At 45.2% G+C, this 20,025-nt stretch overlaps 1 protein-coding gene across 6 annotated transcripts in view; it reads right to left on the bottom strand.

Annotated features, from left to right (window-relative positions):
• The window catches only part of Slc35d4 (solute carrier family 35 member D4), a 132,367-nt gene that overhangs the window by 64,297 nt on the left and 48,045 nt on the right, over positions 1–20,025 (bottom strand). For 4 of the 6 annotated variants that reach the window (XR_007234701.3, XM_048447968.3, XM_087896255.1 and 1 more), the window contains 3 exons: positions 19,615–19,650; positions 12,168–12,202; positions 1,318–1,387 (listed from right to left, as the gene is read on the bottom strand). Coding sequence is in view for 5 of the 6 variants with exons in the window: in XM_048447968.3 (XP_048303925.2) it covers positions 1,318–1,387; positions 12,168–12,202; positions 19,615–19,650 (141 nt within the window). In the remaining variant the exon portion in view is untranslated. Of the gene's footprint in view, positions 1–293; positions 432–1,317; positions 1,388–1,856; positions 3,371–12,167; positions 12,203–19,614; positions 19,651–20,025 lie in introns of those variants that run through there. The other 2 variants (XM_085676315.2, XM_085676314.2) reach the window with 2 other exon arrangements.

Raw genomic sequence — 20,025 nt, 5'->3', positions numbered from 1 at the left:
ACATGGCATACTCATTCCAGAAGCAATACATAGCTACACCTCAACTTAAAAGAAAAACGTATTTGTTTTATTATTTTATATGTATGGGTGTTTTGCCTCCATGTATTCATGTGCACCTTGGGACTAGAGTTACAGATGGTTGTAAGACACTGGGAATTGAGCCCTGGCCTCTGCAACAAATGCTCCCAATGGCCGAGCCAGCTCTCCAGTCTCTACATCTCAACTCCTTACCGATCTGCAAAGATGGCTCCATGGGTATCACTTTCTGTGTGGAGATGGATAGCGTGGTTTTTATTCATGGTTGAGAATTTCGTTATGTTTGTTTTTCTTGACTAATGACAGCACTGAGCATGTACCATGCACAGGCACTGTCCAAAGCATACACCTCTATTGATTTGTATAAAAGCCTATAAAACAAAAAAAGTTTCTCCCTGGAAGAGTAAAGACAAGTTAAAATCCTGCATAAGATCCTCGGCAGGGCCAGGATTCACATCAACAGTTTTGAGATTTTTCTTACAGCTGACCTGAGCAGATATTGATAATGGCCCCCATTACCTGGGCCAAGTATGATGCTTAGGAACTTATCACACAATATTGATATTACTGTTCTTTGTCACAGATGAAAAGACAAAAACTTGGGAGGATCAGATAATCTGCCCAGAGGCCACACAACTGGCAACCTAGCAACCACCAGCCCCGGGGTTGGCCCAGGTCTCCTCTTTCCCTCATGGCAAAATGGAAGCTTGAGACTGTGCCTAGAGCCTCCCCACCCCTCACCACTCAAGACTTTATCTAGAAATGGTGGGGCAGGATGACAATGAAGAACTTGGTCTCCATCCTTGAGTCCTTCCCAAAGCCAGCTTGGTGTCTAGACTTCTACTAATTTCCGATTTCTACCATGTACTTCTGAGTCCTGGAGTTCCACTGACGGTTTTTGTAGGTTGGCTCCGGCAGCAAGAAAAAAGCCAAGATCAAAATGGAGAAAATACAAACATCCCTTGAACTGAATCAATTTTGTTAGTTTTATGCACTGAAGTTCTGTGTGAAGTAGTTGTGGAGGGGAAGGGTAGGAAGCCCAGCTCTTCGGCAAGCTTGAAAAACCACAGTCCTGGCTGAGGCACAGGCCTGCACAGCCAAGGTCTGCAGGACTCAGGCTGGCACTGAACACATTTGAGTGTTCAGCCTGCTGGAGACAGAGAGTTGCTTCCCAGAGTGCCTCCTTTCACAACTCAGTTGGCTCACCATATTATGCTGGCCTGCACAGAGATAAAGATACAGCTAACAGCACAGAAAACATGTGATGTGGCTTAAGATTACCTGGCACAGAAGCTGCTGTGGAATCTGTAGAAAGACAGGAATGGGAAGTCCACGGCACTGAAGAGGTCACCTACGGAGCACAACAACGGTGATGCAATGGTCCACACAGCTCCCTCAGGTCCCCCACCCAGCTATTTTGGGAAACAAGACAATGTCTTCTGTACAATGTATTCAGTCCTCCAACTCTCATGTCCCTAAGAATCTTCTACTTCCTCCTCCTAAAAATAAAGTAATGACAGTAACCATTTAGCAAGAGCCTGCTTTGTGCAAAACCCTATGACATGTGGTGACTTATCTCTTACTCCTTGTCGTGACTCTGAGAGGTTCTGTTACCCCACTCCCAGTTCAGAGAAGGGACACAGCTTAAACCGTGTGACTGTTGAACTGTGGGGGCAGAATTCACACCCAGGCCAACACAGGCCTTAGATCTCTGGTGACAGCAGCATCCCACGCAAGGGACAGCAAAGAGGAAAGTCTTTTTAAAGATTCTTTTCTTCTTCTTCTTTTTTTTTTTTTTGGCTTTATGCTAAAAAAAAAACATGATGAATGATTTGCTGGCATCTTTCTCACGCTAGTGTTTAATTACTGCACAAACGGCGACTGTGCACACTCATTTTCGCTTACGCCCAAAGGGGACATTTATTTCTTGTGACGTAAGTTCATTCTTTTAGTTCCACTTTTAGTACAAGAGGAAATAATCACACATATTGGCTGCTTCTCCCTGGAATTTGAACTTGGTCACAAACAAGAAGTCAGGAGATTAAAAAAGCAGAAATCCTTCCAAAAATGTCTTAAGAAAAGAAATTAAGCATTTCCACAGTGGACAGATTAATCCTTTCAAATCTGGAGTTTCTGACACTGCAGGGGCCTGGCTCTCTGGGGCCTGGGCTTTGGTGTGAGTCTGTCCTGGCCACTGGGGGACTGGGCTAACATTCCAGCATCCGTTGCCCCGGAGCTTTGTGGTGGAGCTGTGAACACTTCCTTCCTTCACCACTTACACCAGTGAGTCGAAGATTTCACAGACAGCTCAGCAGTAGAGTGTTTGCCTAGCACACTCAGGACCCTGGGTGCCATCAGCAGGAACATGCACAAACATGCACGCATGCACGCTCAAACATATTTCTGAACAAGAGTCAGTGAGCTGCCACACTTCTGTAAAGTCCCCTTAGTGATCCCAAATGATTCAACTGAAAGCTCCAAATTCTGTATCTCCGAGAGCTTGGATGTTCTAAGATCAAGATCAACCTTCACTTGCGTACACGTATCTCAATAAAAGAGTTCCCGGGGTTTTGGGTTTCATGCAGCCCATCAAAAGTCAGGTTCTCATTGTTTTTAGGTCACCATTGCACCTTCCAACTGAAGCCCATGTTAGTAATGTCTCAGCCCTCCAGCTGCCACATTTCTGAGATTCTGCTATTGCCTCCTGCTAAGAATAAAGTAATGACAGTGACCATTTAGCGAGAGTCTGCTTTGTGCAAAGCCCTATGTGACATGTGGTGACTTATCTCTTACTCCTTGTCGTGACTCCAAGAGGTTCTGTTACCCCACTCCAAGTTCAGAGAAGGGACGCAGCTTAAACTGTTTAACTGTTGAACTGTGGGGGCAGAGTGCACACCCAGGCCAACCCAGGCCTTAGATCTCTGGCGGCAACAGCAGCCCACACTACGGGGAGTATAAGAGAAAAGGAACCTGCCTTTATTCAGCAGTTTCAGAACTTTAGTGTCTAATGCACAAGGCGCATCCTGAAGTTCTTTTCTGCAGAGAACGGCAACTTAAGATAACCCTGGGACAGTGGAGGGGACATCCCTGGAGAATTCGTTCTGTCTCTTCTGCAGCAGCTGGCCCTTGGCCTTTGCCCAATCTCCCAGTATGAGAGGAACTGCAGTGCAGCCAGGGAATAATGAGAGATGGCCGAGATGGTGATCAATTAAATCCAGGACCTTGAGACTCCTCTGGATGAACCTCCTCTTGGCATCCCATCTTTCATCATAAATGTTCCAGCCAGGAAAGCCAGTGAGGGTACACAGGTAATATATATAGCCAAGGCCAGGGTCTAAAGGACAAAAAGGATGATGGGGGATAGATGAGGGAGAAGAATAAACAAGAGGGATGGTTAGGGTAGAGAGGAGGGAGGGGAATAACAAGAGGGATGGTTGGGGTAGAGGGGAGGGAGGGGAATAACAAGAGGGATGGTCGGGGTAGAGGGGAGGGAGGGGAATAAAGAACAAATTTCAGTCTTAAGAGAAGACTCTTCTTAAGAAGAGTCCCAACTAAGTCAGGGCGGTGGTGGCACATGCCTTTAATCCCAGCACTCAGCAGAGGCAGGAGGATCTCTGTGAATTCAAGGCCAGCCTGGTCTATGAAGTGAGTTCCAGGATAGCCAGAGTTGTTACACAGAGAAACCCTGTCTAACCCCCCAAAAAAGCACCCTGCCAGCTAGATGATAATCACTACCCGGGTGACAAAGCCACTCTTGGAAGGGAGTAAGGAAGAGAGAGAAGCAAAAGTGCCGGATAAAAGAATAGCCTGCCTTTATCATTTGTCATTTCTAACACCACCATATTTATACATAGCATCTACTTGCCTGCACATCTCGGCTGCCCCACCACCTAACTACCAATCCTTCGAGAGCAGGGACTCCATCTCACACATCCCTGTCGCCACCCTAAGTCAGCCTTACAAAGACACCTCAGCGAGCACCACTGAAAGAGGAACCCCTGGAGGACTGGGTGCTGCTGTAGGCCAGGGATGTTCGAGACTCGACTGTGTGGCCTGAAATTTCCAGCTGACTCTCAATGCTTCCCTTCTGGTGCCCTCAATCTTCCCCTTACTAAAGCAAGGTTTTTTTCATTTTTATTTTTCTAGAAAACATATTCTGATCATGGTTTTCCCACCCTCATCTCCTCCCACATCCCCACTTCCTTACTCATCTAACTCTGGTGTAGGAGGTCCTTCTGTTTATGTGTCTCTTTCACTGGTTAATGAATAAAGAAACTGCTTTGGGTCTGATAGGGTAGAACTTAGGCAGGCAGAGAAGACAGAACTGAATGCTGGGAAGAAGGGCAGAGTGAGAGCCACCATGGATCTTCTGCCTGAGACAGATGCTGGTTAGAATCTTGCCCGTAAGCCACAGTCACGTGGCGATACACAGATTAATAGAAATGGGTTAAATTAAGATGTAAGAATTAGCCAATAAGAAACTAGAGCTAATGGGTCAAGCACTGTTTTAATGAATACAGTTTTTGTGTGGTTATTTCGGATGTAAGCTAGCCAGGTGGCCAAGACAGACAAGGGGCCCTGCTCCTTGTAATATAACTCCACTTCTTTCTCTCTCTAGAAAACAAACAGGCAAATTAATAAACAAGAATTTTAAAAAAAAGAAAGGAAAAATCAAAAACACAAGAAACACACACACAGTGGGTTCCAGTACAGTTAGGACCATGTAGACTAGGCCAGCCTCAAACTCACAGAGATCCACCTGCCTCCACTTTCCTGGTTCTGTGATTAAAGGGTACACCACCACAATAGGCAAAAGGGAGGCTTTTATACAGCCAAGGTCAATATCACTGCTATAAATACCGCAAGTAGGTTACAGAGTGTAGCTTGCCCAAGCCCAGGAGTGCTCAATCTGGAAGCCTGTGAACATGTGAAGATGCTAGGGGCTAAAGATGGATCAACTCTTAAGCACTTCCTCCTCTTACAGAGGACCCAGGTTTGATTCCCAACACTCACCTCAGAAGGCTCACAACCCCTGTAGCTCTAGCTCAGGGACTCTCATGCCCTCTTATAGCCTCTGTAGGTACATACATCCATGTGGTGCACATACATAAACTCAGGCACATGCACATAAAATACTAATAATCTTTAAATTAAAAAACACAAGTGAAGATGTTCACAAAACCCTTATGCTACTCTGAGTTGCATGGCACAGGCATCAAGCGAGTGACTGGGGGCTGACAATGGCAGCTATGTGAGACTTCTGCAATCAAGGGTGAGTAGCCTGCATGGCTAGGTTCCAGCTGGCGCTTTGCTGAGCAGAGGACAGGAACCCCACTTCTCTGAAGGTTACAGAGTACAAAATTGCAACAGTCAAGTAGCAAGCCTTGCTACACTTAACATGAAGTGAACCCTGAGGTAAACTTCCTGTCTCCCCATCTCAGCCCTGGAACTGGCAAGAAATGGGGTGGGGTCACCTCTAAAGAGTGGCAGGTGCTGCGGCTTTATCTCACCAGTGGCATCCCATGGACCAAGGTCATTGGTGGCTCATATTCCTGAGCTCTCCCTGCTCTTCTCGGGGCTTTAAAGTCTCTCTTTTTAAACCCACAGCAGATGACCCCATAAGAACACAAAGTGCAAACTTTTAAACATGGGGAGAATTTCTCTACTCCTGGTCAAAAAGCTTAAAGAGAAAGGAGTGGGGGTCTTCTCAATTATGGCTCTAAGATTCTCAAACCCTCTCAGTAAGTTGTGAGGTCAAAGGCTAGAGAAACAGGTTGGCTCCATCTCCCCAGACCCAAAAGATGTGCCTGCTTGCTCCCATGCACCTAGGAGGCATTTACAGGAACACTCATCCTTCAGCCACTCAGAAACAAGGGAGAGCAGAAGCAAGAACTCCATGAGGAGAGCCTCCCCCAGTAGACCAAGTCAGACTGAGCCCTCCCGCTGTGCTGGGTGAAGCAACAAATGGCACTAACACTGTGATAGCAACACTTCTTTAGTTAAATGTAGAGCTGCTCTAAGAGCCAACAAGTCTATTAGCTGTTTTATCTGCTCAACTTTATAATTAGCGGTAAACAGCCCTTACAAAATGTGGTTTAAATGAAAATGGCTCCGATAGGCTCATAGGGACCGGCACTGTTGGGAGGTGTGGCTTTGCTGGAGGAAGTGTGTCCCTGGCGGTGGGCTCTGGTGTTTCAGAAAGCCAAGCCAGGCCCAGGGTCACTCTCTCTTTCTGCTGCCTGAGGATCTGGATGGAGAACTCTCAGCTCCTTCTCCAGCACCATGCTGCCTGCTGTGATAACGGACTAAACCTCTGAACTGTAAGCCAGCCTCAATTAAATATTATCTTTTATAGGAGTTGCCATGGTCATGGTGTCTCTTCACAGCTATGGAAACCCTAAGACAGAAAACACCACAGGGATTGATTTAAAGTTAATGGAATTGACTCCCAAGGGGTAGTGTATATTCTGAATGTGATGTTAGTGTTAACTGTCAACTTGATAGAGCCTGGAATTATCTGGGAAATGGCTTCTGGCATGCTTGTAGCAGACCCATTATGTGTACTGAGATGAGAAGACAGGCCCACTGTGGGTGGCACATTCCCTGGCTGGGATCCTGGACTGTATAAGTGGAGAAAGAGATGACCTGAGCTGCATCAGGCGCTCACAGCTTTCTTCCTCCTGACTGCAGATGGGGTGTGTCCAGCCCCTTCACGTCCTCACAGTGTTGGGCAAAGCCCTTCAACAGCAGACAGAATAAATCCTTATTCCTTACGCTGCTTTTGTCAGAGTGGTTTGTGACAAAAACCAGGAGAAGAAACTAAGACACTGAACTATCATTTTTCATACCAAAGTCCTATCATCATCTGTAGATAACATCTCTAAGCACTTGACTACTTCCGAGTGACTCTGCAGTGACCTGGTAAAGCCCTTACCTGCATTTCTTAATGAGCTTTACTATTCTAGTCAAGAGTTTCCCTACTCAGAGATCCTCAACTCAATAGGTAATCAAGACAAACCATCATCGCTGCTAAGGTTTGAAGTCTACGGAACTCCCCAGATAGGAGAAAGGAGAAGCAAACACATCCATTCCTAAGGCACCTTGATACTCAATTTGAAAAAGTTCCAAAAAATAGCAAACATGATATTGATATTGATTAGCACACACAGAGACACACACCCCCTTTTTAAGTTTTTTTGAGACAGGGCTTCTTGGTGCAACCCTGACTGTCCTGTAGACCAGCCTAGCCTGGAGCTCAGAGATCCTCCTGCCTCTGCCTCCTAAACAAGCACTAGAACTAAAGGCATGCACCACCACCCAGCCAGTCAGAGCACTTCTATTAAAGAATAAAGTTTGTAGCTAAGAAGATGGCTCAGTCAGGAAGGTGCCTGCCACACAAGTACCCATCTTAAAAAAAAAAAAAAAAAAAAAAAAAACAGGCATGGTGGCATGTGTCTGCAGTCCGAGGACTGGAGAGGCCTGGTCAAATCAGTGAGCCCCAGATAAAAGTGAGAGATCCTGTCTCAAAAGAACAACATGGATGATGTCCTGAGAAATGGCACCCAAAGTTGGCCTGTCATTCATTCACATACTCACACATGTGCACATCCCCACATACATTGGCATGCATAAATATGTACACATACATGCATACATACATACAAAACAAAAAGACACCTTTATATTACTCAATCAATATGTGAGGAAGGCAGTGTGGTTTACAATGTCCCTGCTCAAGAATTAGATTGTGAACTTGCTTCCAGTACACACAGAAGGATCTAGCTTCTTCTGAATGCTGCCAACATTTGCTCACCATCCCACATCTACCTTTGCCAGGGGGTTTGCAGGACCCTACTATGACACTAGACATCCAGGACTTTGGAAATTTGGGGGCATTCATTTCCAATAAGTTTCAGGTACTTATAGCAAGGGAAGTCAAAGTTATTCTTGCTGTTGACATAAGAGGCACTGCCAATTCTAGCTCTGCAAAAATCCTTCTCATGAGCTAAATTTCCTATACTCAGCCTCTTTAATGACACTACTTTGGTTAATATGAAGTCACAGATGGACTCCTTCTATATGACGAGCTTACATGTGTCACACTGGTCTCTATAACTCAGTGATGCTAATCTAGACCAACCCTCATTTACCATGCAATGGTTTAAAGTCTGAAAGCAAACCTCAGGGACAGGGGTGGTGGTTCTCTCTCGCGCTCTCTCTCTCTAGTTCTAGGGATTGAACCCCAAAGTTCACACATGCTAAGCAAGTGTCTGCACCTCCAAGCCCTGACAAAGACAATTTGAAGGATAATTATTCTTCTTCCAGAGTGACCACACTCCTAAATTAGTTCTCAAATTAGAGTTCTCTTTTTGTCTCTGACATACCTTCTGATTGAGATAGAACTCATACCATAAAATTCACCCTTTGAAAATGTACACTTTCTAGGGTTCAGTGTAGCCACAGCTCTGTAGCCATCACTACTGTGTAACGATAGAGCATTTGCATACCTCTATACTCTCAGACTGCTGACCCAGACAACAGCAGTCCATCCAAGGCATTTTTATATTGACCTGAAAACTTAGCAGTAACTCAGGGTAAAAGGTTGGATCGGTGGCCAGGACAGATGAACTATCACCAGCATCTATGTCTGAAAACAAAAGCAGCTGCAGGAAGCAAGGCCCAAGTGTCCTAGAAATGCACTGGCTTGCTCAGGACATTTCATAATAACATGCAGGGGCCCAAGGAAAGCAGAAATTAAGAACAGGATCACGATGGCGATGCCCTCGACTCCAGGTCCCCTCCTGCACACCTGCTGGGCCTCATATTGGTCACGGTCATGAGGTCAGGTGCCCTCGGCTCCAGGTCCCCTCCTGCACACCTGCTGGGCCTCATATTGGTCACGGCCATGAGGTCAGGTGCCCTCGGCTCCAGGTCCCCTCTTACACACCTGCTGGGCCTCATCTTGGTCACAGCACTCAACTCCTCTGAGCTTCCGCTCCCTTACTTGCAGATTTTGGTAGCACTAGGGATTATTGTTGAAATTCCTCCCAGCTCTGATGATTGTGTGATATACTTAAAAGCATGATCTCACCAGGTGGTAGTGTTGCATGCCTTTAATTCTAGCACTCTCAGAGGCAGAGGCAGGTGGATCTCTGAATTGAAGACCAGCCTAGTCTACAGAGTGAGTTCCCGGACAGCCAAGGCTGCACAGAAAAATCTTGTCTCCAAAAAAAAAGAAGAAGGAGGAGGAGGAGGAGAAGAAGAAGAAAAAGAAAAAAAGCATAATCTCTTAGCTGAAGGACAAACAGATCTCGATAGACTGGAAAAATACACACACACACACACACACAAATCCACTGAGACTAACTCAGGGATAAATGAACAGGGAGGCTGGGAGATCCTATGAGTGGAACTTTCCATCTGAGAGGCAAGAGGCACCCTAAACATCTGTAAGGCCCAAAGCATGAAGAGAGGTGGCTGAGAAGACAGACAACAAATGACACAGATGAACAAAGCACTTAGTACTGACAGGTTAGGGGGAGAAGCGGTGTTTTCAAAGCGTGACAATGGTGAGGATATTCTGCAGTGTCCTAGGTAGCGTTGCCATTGCTGTGATAGACACCATGGCCAAAAGCAAGTCCCTCTAAAACTCATGCTCAAGAACAACCTACCTTGTGCAGTAAAAGGAGGATTTTTAAACAGTGATGAGAAGTGGGGTCCCTGAGAGACGAGCTATGGTGAAATGGGGTAATGGGGTGACACCGCCCACCACAGGTTAACACTGCCTGACTTAGTTAGTTGTTTGTTTGTTTCCTTTCTTTCTTTCTTTTTTTTTTAATTTCCGAGACAGGGTTTCTCTGCATAACAGCTCTGGCTGTCCTAGAACTCAATTTGTAGAGCAGGCTGGCCTCTGATTCGTAGAGATCCACCTGCCTCTGTCCCTGGGTGCTGGGATTAAAGGTGTGCACCCCCACCACCGGTTGAAATGAAAGCATTCTAAAGTAACATCATTGTAATAGAATTCTTATCATATGTGGGTGTGGAGGCTCACTGAGCCTCTTTACTTCTCTTCCCAACAGGGCTGCACCAATTCCGTCCCCTTCCTCGGCCTGGTGCTCTTATCCTCTTAACTAGTCCACTGATGGCTGGGCTGCAGGGGCCCAGCCCTGACCCTAGAAACCCAGTGACCCAACAAGAAACAAGTGGCCCTGTGACCCGGACCAGAACTGGAACCAAAATACCTCTTTTTACAAGATAATTTACCCTTGGGGGTTGGAGAGATGGTGCAGAGGTTAAGAGCACTGGCTGCTCTTCCAGAGGTCCTGAGTTCAATTCCCAGCATCCACACGGTGGCTAACAACCATCTGTAATGAGATCTGGAGACTTCTTCTGGCCTGCAGGCATATATGCAGGCAAAACACTGTATATATAATAAATAAATAAATATTTTTTAAAAAAGATAATTTGCCCAGTCTGTGGGTTTGTGTTACTAGCAGTAGAAAACAGCTAACAGTACTTCAAAACCTTCCACGGTAAAAAACAAACTGCATCGGGGCTGGAAAGATGTCTCAGTGGTTAAGAGCATTGCCTGCTCTTCCAAAGGTCCTGAGTTCAATTCCCGGCAACCACATGGTGGCTTACAACCATCTGTAAAGAAGTCTGGTGCCCTCTTCTGGCCCACAGACATACACATAGGCAGAATATTGTATATATAATAAATAAATATTTTTTTTAAAAAAAAAAACTGCGTGACAAAGCAGAGCATTTGGGGAAATTCCTAAACCTGAAAATCAACCTCAGAGCAGCCAACGCAACAACGTAAAGATAATTTGAGAACCAACTCTTTACTCCAGCATTAAAAAGATTGGGTGGCAACTATGATAAGAAATTATATTAAAATGATGCTGTCAGGGAGAGCAGGTGGGACTCTACAGTTACACTGGCAACCAAGTCTGATTAGCTGAATTTGGTCCCCAGAAGCTACATGCTGAGAACCTCCTGCTACTGAGCGTGCTCTCTGACTGCGACACACAGTGAAAAACACACAAATGCACACACACACACGCATGCAGGTGCACACACACATACACATAGGCACAAACACACACACATACACACAAACATACATACACAAAATATGAAGGTACATTTTAAATGATACTAACTAGAAATAGAATGAATTTGAACTGTTTCACCAAATACTTTAAAACTAGCACAGAAGAACAGCTCTGGGTAGCCAGGGAAGAGATCTCAGGAGAGAGCAAACAAAACAAGTGACAGCTCAGGCCGCACTGCACTCCCTCCCTCCCTCTCTCCCTCTCCTCCATCCCTTCTTCCCTCCCTCCCTCTCTCCCTCTCTCTCCCTCTTTCTCTCCTTCCTTTTCTCCCCCCCCCGACTCTCCTCTCTCTCCCTCTCACTCTCACTCTCTCCCTCCCTCTCTCCCTCTCTCTCCTATCCTTCTCCCTCTCTCCCTCTCTTTCCCTTTCCTTCTCTCTCTCCCTCTCCCTCTGTTCCTCTCTCTCTCCCTCCCTCCCTCCCTCCCTCCCTCTCTTCTTCCTTCCACCCCCTCTCTCACACACACACATTTTATTCAGCCATAAAGGAAACTATTATGTCAAATGGACAGAACTAGAGATCACCATATCACATTTTTTTCTCACATGTGGATTTCAGGCATAAAGCATATAAACCACACACGTGACATGAAAGCATGAACGAGGTAGACTATCTGGGGAAGAGGAGACAGTGGAAGTGGAACTGCAGCAGGGTGCGGTCATTAGTACAGGACAGTAATATCTTTGTATGTGTCATAACAGAACCTACCATTTTGTAGGCTAATTAAAATTTTCAAAGTTCAAAATATAAGGTAAAACTTTTTTAAAAAACTAAATAGGGATAAGAATAAACTCATGGGCAATAAATCCACAATGAATTATTTCTTCCTCTTCCTGTTTTGTGGTGATGGACCCAGGGCCCTATACGTGCTAGGGAAGTATTCCACCATTGAGTCACTCTGCTCCCACCTATGGACCATTCCCAAACTCATATCTGTTACACAAAGTCTTCAGAGATACAGCAGGCTCCGAGCCCTGAGTGAACAGGGACTGTAAGCGAACAACAGAGTGCTTACCTGTGGGATGAGACGCCGCTGCCAGGAGTGCCACACTGGAAAACAAAACAAAGTGCAGCAAAGCAAGCGAGAACACTTTCTCGAGCACACACATTTCCTGTGGCCAAGAGGGCTCCCGGCCTCCTTCATCTGTCACTCCCCTTGACCCTGGCTGGCCTATTACAATGCTCATTTAATTTACAACGATTATTTGAAAGCTAAACAAAGCAAGTTCCAAACTACAAATAAGCTGCAATCTAAAAGCGAACTGTTGAGTGTGAGCTAAGGATATTTTTGTCATAAGATGAGCTGTGTAGCCAAGCACTGAGCCGAGCTCTGGGAGTCCACTTGAAGAAAGGAAGGAGGAATTTTACAGTCAGGGGCTGGGATCAAGATCATGACAGGAAACCCACAGAGACAGCTGACCTGAACTAGTGGGAACACATGAACTCTGAACCGACAGCTAGGGAGTCGGCATGGGACTGACCTAGGCCCTCTGTATGAGGGTGACAGTTGTGTAGCTTGGGTCCCATTGGGGCCCCTAGCAATGGGATCAGCGCCTGTCCCTGGCGCTTAAACTGGCTTTTGGGGACTTAGTCCTCATGCTGGGATACCTTGCCCAGCCTTGATGCGGCGGGGGGGGGGGGGGGGGGGGGGAGTGGTGTTGGTCCTTCCTCAATGAGATATGTCATGCTTTCTTTTTTTTTTATTCATTTTATTGAGCTCTACATTTTTTCTGCTCCCCTCCCTGCCTCTCCCCTTCCCTTCAACCCTCTCCCATGGTCCCCATGCTCCTAGTTTACTCAGGAGATCTTGTCTTCTACTACTTTCCATGTAGATTAGATCCATGCATGTCTCTCTTAGCGGCCATGCTTTTTTGACTACCATAGGAGGCCTACCCCTTTCTGAACAGAGGAGGGAGGGGTGTGGGAGATAGATGGGAGGTAGGGGAAGGGAATGGGAAGAGAGGAGGGAGGGGAAACTGTGGTTGATATGTAAAATAAATGAAAAAATTTTGACCAAAAAAAAAAAAGATGAGCTGTGTAAAAACTAGTTAAATTTCCAACTGATTCATAAATGTATCCATCCATCCACTGCACGGTCGAAAACTCCCTAAGCAGATACTCAATAGAGCCAAGTGCTGAGGACATGAAGGAGGGCTTCTCTGGTGTGGGTCAATCTTGTATTACGTCATTTCTCTGGAAGCCTGTCCATCCCCCTGCACTCCTACTGCCCCTGAAGCCCAGCTGCAAAGGGCTGAATTCCCACCTTCTGCTGCTGCTGCGTTTAGCAAAATTCCCTGTCATCCAAGCAACTGATCTAGTTACAGGACAGGGATCAAATTTATTGCCTAAGCCAGGCAGTGGTGGCGCATGTCTTTAATCTCAGCACTCGGGAAGCAGAGGTAGATGGATCTCTGTGAGTTCAAGATCAACCTGGTCTATAGAGTGAGTTCCAGGACAGTCAGGGTTACACAGAGAAACCTTGTCTCAAAAAAGAAAAAAAAAAAACCAACAAAGCAAACCTTGCTATATAAGTATAAGATTCGGGTTCCCACAGACAGGAAGGCTGTTCAGTCTACACCCTGGCTGTATCACAGAGTAGCCCAGCATCCTGGTTTATATCACGATCTTCAAGGATAGCATGTGGGCATTTCCGATTTTCCAGACTCTTCCTCTAAAGCACAGGGACACGCTGACCCCAGGGACTGGCTTCAGGATGCTAGCTAGCTAAGCCCCCGCTGATGAGCAGTATTTAAGCCTTATCTGTGCTCTTGATTGTTTTAATGGAATGTTCTCAGAACAGCGGGGTGGGAAGAGAGAAGACTCATGGAGGGATAAAGCCCTGGGGCCCATTATTCAAGAACCTATAGAAGGTAAGACAGGATTTATACATGGTCATAAATACACACATGAGCACATGCGTGCATGCACACACACAAACACACACACACACCACATAATAAACACTACAGAACTGGCAATGCCTAGTCCTCCGCATGGGCTCTGTACATCTCTTCACACTTTTTTTTTTAAAGATTTATTTATTTATTATGTACACAGTGCTCTGTCTGCATGTATGCTTGTAGGCCAGGAGAGGGTACCAGGTCTCATTGTGGATGGTTGTGAGCCACCATATGGTTGCTGGGAATTGAACTCAGGACCTCTGGAAGAACAACCAGTGCTCCTAACCTCTGAGCCATCTCTCCAGCCCCGCTTCACACTTTTTAAACGTACACCCCTCATTATTTTAACATGTAGATACTCTTTAGTCACACTTTCAGGAGTTATTGCTCCATAGCAGGATAACGGAACCCTTTTCCACCCCAAAGTGTCTCCTAAGACTTGCCATGGTACCTTAAATATGATCAGGATCACTCCATTCAGTTGAGTTGACTCTCTAAACCCTCTTTGCAATTCCACAAACTCAACCTTGTCCTACACTTGTGCTGTGCTCTCCGGGAAGCAGAATATATTTTACTCCTCTTGGGATTTCAAGCAACCAGGCATACAGCTGATTCTCAATATGGGTTCTGATGGACTCATATTGTATCTGTGGTAAGAATATGTCTAAAGAAAAATGTAACTTGAAACCCCTTAGAGTTCTAAGATTATAAATTACCTATGAAGGCTAAAGAGGAAAGTGTGCTAATATAAAAATTATGCTAGTATATAATACCTGATGAATAGCAGATCTTTTTAAAACCTACTCCTTGATAAGATATTTACTGAATGCCAGATGTGTGTTCGTGCGTTTGTAACTGTTGTCTGTGTGTGATGTGTCTGTGTGTGTGTGTGTGTGTGTGTATGTTTATCTCCGTCTGTTGTGTGTGTGTGATGTCTCTGTGTGTGTGTCTGGTGTGGGAGGTCCTTTTGTATATGTGTTACTTTTATTGGTTAATGAATAAAGAAGCTGCCTTGGCCTGTGATAGGGCAGAGCAGAACTAGGCGGGGGAGGGGAACTATACTGAATGCTGGGAGAAAAAAGGTAGAGTCAAGAGATGCCATGGAGCCAAAAGAGGGGAAAGACGCAAACTGCCAGCTGGAACCTTGCTGATAGGCAATGAGCCTCGCAGTAAAATATAAATTAATAGAAATGGGTTAAACTAAGATGTAAGAGATAGCCAATAAGAAGCTAGAGCTAATAGGCCAAGCAGTGATCTAAATAATATAATTTCTGTGTGATTATTTCAGGTCTAAGCAGCTGGGAATGAACAAGGGGCTCCCTCCAACCTCTGTCTCTCTGTATGTGCCCTGTGTGTGTCTCTATAAGTGCATGTGTGTATGTGTGTTACTACTGATTGAATCTAATGCTTCATATGCACACTAGGCAAGTACTCTACTGTTGAGCTATAACTTCAGCCCTATTTTTACTGTTGAGTTTTAGAGATAAAGTCTCACTAAGTTGCCCAGGCTACCCCTGAACTCACTTTGCAGTCCAGGACGGACACTAAACTTGGGATCACCCTGCCTCAGTGTCCTCAGTAGCTAAACATAGGCCTGAGCCATTGGGCCTGGCCAGGAACTGTCCTAGTAATAGAATGAAACAGTAAACAGGACAGAAAGCATCTCGGTGCTTACAGGACATTGACTGGGACGACCTAGGGGAACCGTGATCTCCAAACACTAGCCTGCATGTTTTCTTTCTCACTGAATCACTCCCCATTGACAGACTTGTGCATAATCTTACCTGAAGAGCAAAGAAGTAGAGAATATGTCAACAACGTTATAGTAATAATTTTATATTTTATGCATTGGGGGAACTCAAGATTATAAGGAATTTACAATACAAGGACACTCTCATCTACTACCTAAATTCTCCAAAATGCAGACAGACTAACCTGCATTTAGAAGCTTCAGTTATTTTCAGCTCTCTAGCCAATCTTTCCCTGTACTGTGGCCTTATTCATTCAACTGAACTGAAAAAAAAAAAAGTATTAGCCCTCTCCTTATTCCTACACTGTACCTTCTCAGGGAAGAACCGTGTCTATTTACCTCCGGGCTGAAGCAGAGCAGTAGAAGGCACACAGCAGATGCTCACAGTGGGTTCTGATGCAGATAATCAGCTCTAGGTGTGTCGACAGTGGCAGCACACGGTGGAAACATCAGTGAGTCAGACTCAGGAGCAAATTCACTCAGTGGAGGAGGAATATCTGCCCGAGACTGAGAATCTTACACCTATTGCATCTCCCAAAATACTGAGAGACCAAAACAAGTCTCTCCCTTGGTGGACAGTGCTCCACGCTTGCCTAGACAGGGACAACCCATAAATCCGAACAGAGTGCAGATTTCTGGATGCTGATTTTCCAGGATCAAGCAGCAGTGGCCAACTGAACAGTGGTTCTTGTTGGGTGTGAGGGCGCACGCCTTTAATCCCAGCAATCAGGAGGCAGAGGCTGGTGGATCTCTGTGAGTTCAAAGCCAGCCTGGTCTACAAAGTGACTTTCAGGACAGCAGCAGCTGTTTCAGAGAGAAACTCTGTCTTGAAAAAAATGAGATGGGAGGGGGAGGGAGGGAGGGAGGGAGGGAGGGAAGTGGTCCTCATTCTGATTCAAATATCTTCACCACTTACTGAAGAAAAAAATCTGGACAGAGTTAGGGCTCTATTGGAGTGTGCCACAGCCTCAGCCCAGAAGACCCAGGTACCAGGGTTGTAGGCAATAAATATCCTCACTCCAGATGGAGGAAGAAAGGACAGAATAAAGAACTGAGGACCACAGGGGCTCACTTTTCTGTGTTCTAAACCTCTGCTGCACGGCATATATCTTCTGTGTAGAACTATTCCCTACAGTTCAACGTCTGGGAAATACTTTTCTTTTCAGTGCTGGGAATTAAACACAAAGCCTAGTGCATGCTGGGTACTTTGCCATTGAACTGTAGCCCTGGGAAACATACTGAAATACCAAGAACCACTTGCAATTTTTGGAAAAGGGTAGAGACAGGCAGATCCCAGGGGCTTGCCAGCCAGTGAGCCTGGCTGAAATGACAAGCTCCAGGTTAGGTGAGAGACCCTCTCTCACAACATAAGGTAAAACAACAGAGGAAGAGCCCAGAAGCTGACCTCTGGAACAAACACACACAGCACAAGCAGAATGAATAACTGGAACTTTTTTTTTTTTTTTGGCTGAGTATAAAGGTAACAAACAGCCATGCTTAGAGTAAGTTTTACATTCAAAACAGTGCTGTAGGGGCTTGAGAGCTTGTTCAATGGTTAGTGCAGAACGCTCTTACAGAGGACCTAAATTCAATTCCTAGTACCCATATCATGAGGCTCACAAACACCTATAACTCTAACTCCAGAAGATCTTCCGGCCTCTGCCAGTATTTGTTTTCATGTGCATGCATGTATGAACAAACACAGACAACCTAACAAAAATCAAAATACTAAGTCAGGGATGGTAATGCCTCCAGAAGTACTTTTATTGTATAGAATTGTTTTGGTTATCCTGGGTTTTTTGTTTTTCCATATAAAGTTGATTGTTGTTCTCTCAAGGTCTGTGAAGAATTTTGTTGGGATTTTGATGGGGATTGCATTGAATCTATAGATTGTTTTGGTAGAATTGCCATTTTTACTATGTTGATCCTCCCAATCCAAGAGCATGGAAGATCCTTCCATTTTCTGGTATCCTCTTCAATTTCTTTCTTCAAAGACTTAAAGTTCTTGTAAAATTGTTCTTTCACTTCCTTGGTTAGAGTTACCCCAAGATACTTTATGCTATTTGTGGCTATCGTGAAAGGTGATGTTTCTGATTTCCCTCTCTGTTTCTTTGTTCTTTGTGTAAAGGAGGGCAACTGATTTTTTGGAGTTGATCTTGTATCCTGCCACATTACTAAAGGTGTTTATCAGCTGTAGGAGTTCTTTGGTAGAGTTTTTGGGGTCACTTATGTACACTATCATATCGTCTACAAATAATGAAAGTTTGACTTCTTCCTTTCCAATTCGAATCCCCTTGATCTCCTGGATATGGGAGCAGGGAAGTATATAGCTTAATGAAGGGAGCTAGTTTAGGGTTGGCAAGAACCTAGAAGGGTTCCTAGGTGTCCAAGGAGATGTCCCCAGTTTGTTCCTTGGGCTGCTGAGGAGAGGGCGCCTGATCTGGCCTTATCCTATAGCCACACTGATGAATATCTTGCATATCACCATAGAACCTTCATCTGGCGATGGATGGAGATAGAGACAGAGACCCACATTGGAGCACTGGACTGAGCTCCCAAGGTCCAAATGAGGAGCAGAAGGAGGGAGAACATGAGCAAGGAAGTCAGGACGCGAGGGGTGCACCTACCCACTGAGACAGCAGGCCTGATCTAATGGGAGCTCACCAAGGCCAGCTGGACTGGGACTGATGGAGCATGTGATCAAACCGGACTCTCTGAACGTGGCTGAAAATGAGAGCTGACTGAGAAGCCAAGGACAGTGGCACTGGGTTTTGATTCTATTGCATGGACTGGCTTTGTGGAAGCCTAGTCTGTTTGGAAGCTCACCTTCCTAGACCTGGATGGAGGGGGGAGGACCTTGGACTTCCCACAGGACGGGGAACCCTGACTGCTCTTTGGACTGGAGAGAGAGGGGGAGGGAAATGGGAGGAGGTGGAAATTTTTAATAAAAAATAAAAATTTGCTGAAAAAAAACTTTTAAAAAAATCAAAATACTAAAGGCGTTTTAATAACTGCTGGGTTGAGTTGTACACCAGGGGCTTTCTCTGAAATGGAGCTGCAGGGAATGCTGACCGCCTAGGGACTCCATCAGAAACCATCACCACCAAGTGCTGAGGTATACTCCTAACATGGTCCCCTCACTGCAAGTCTGGACGTCAGGCACTCTTGGATCCTCAGCAGCAAGTCTCACGTTCTCAGTCAAGTGTGCAGCAGGTAGCCTAAGGCTGCTGAAGCCCAAGAACCATCCTGACTGTCCCACAGAGCAGGACGACCCGTCCCCTGATAGGCACACACAGGAGTCCATATGCCATACAAATACACCATGAAACCAGCCAAAAGTCTAGATTAAAATTAGAATTCTGAGAGTGTCTGAAGCTCACATCAGTGGGATCTGGCCTCTGGCGCTCTGCTCTGTACGTGTGTGTGTGTGTGTGTGTGAGAGAGAGAGAGAGAGAGAGAGAGAGAGAGAGAGAGAGAGCGCGCCAAGACAAGAGCCAAGCTCAGAACTACTTGTACGAGGGATTCAGGATGCAGTCTGGAAGCAAAGGTGTGGGCACCAGAGTAAATATTTCTCACCCTCCAGGGGGAAGTGTGGAACCCTCTGAAGTTCAGGCCAAACAGGCTTTTCTTGTTTTGGCTAAGAAAAACCATTTGAATTCTTCAGATTGTGATCAACCCACAACATTTTAAACTTGATTTCCTAGCACGCCAACTTGTTTAAAATTCACTAATCAAAATATTATTAGAAAATTAAAAACTCATCTCTAAGCAAGATACACATTTTTCTTGAAAAGACGTAAATTCTGTCTTACCTGAATATATAGTTCAAGTACTGCTGGTCAATGTCACTGAAAAATTAAAGAGAAAAAAAGATAAGACTCATAAAATAATGAAAAGAATTTTTAAATCTATAAATGGTCATTATACTGTATTAATAAATTCTACCTCTAAGTTACTAATTTTATAAATTACCAAAGGAGAAGGAGCATTTCATATTCGAGATCAATTCTTGTCATTTGACCTGAAGTGACTTTTTAAATTTCACACAGCTCATTGAACATGGAGAGCTGGTGCCTACATGGAGCCCTCAGCCCACGTTCTCATCTCTTTGGTGAGGGAAGGGACTCTGCAAACTACGGAAAGAGAAATGTGGACACCAACCCAGCCACAATCTTTGACCTACAATCTGTCCTGTCTGCACAATATGCTAGTGCAATCAATGG

The sequence above is a fragment of the Myodes glareolus genome, chromosome 13 (assembly GCF_982192425.1).
Source record: "Myodes glareolus chromosome 13, mMyoGla1.1, whole genome shotgun sequence".
Lineage (NCBI taxonomy): Eukaryota > Metazoa > Chordata > Mammalia > Rodentia > Cricetidae > Myodes > Myodes glareolus.
Note: the sequence above shows the minus strand (reverse complement) of the source record. Positions and strands in the feature narration are given on the sequence as shown.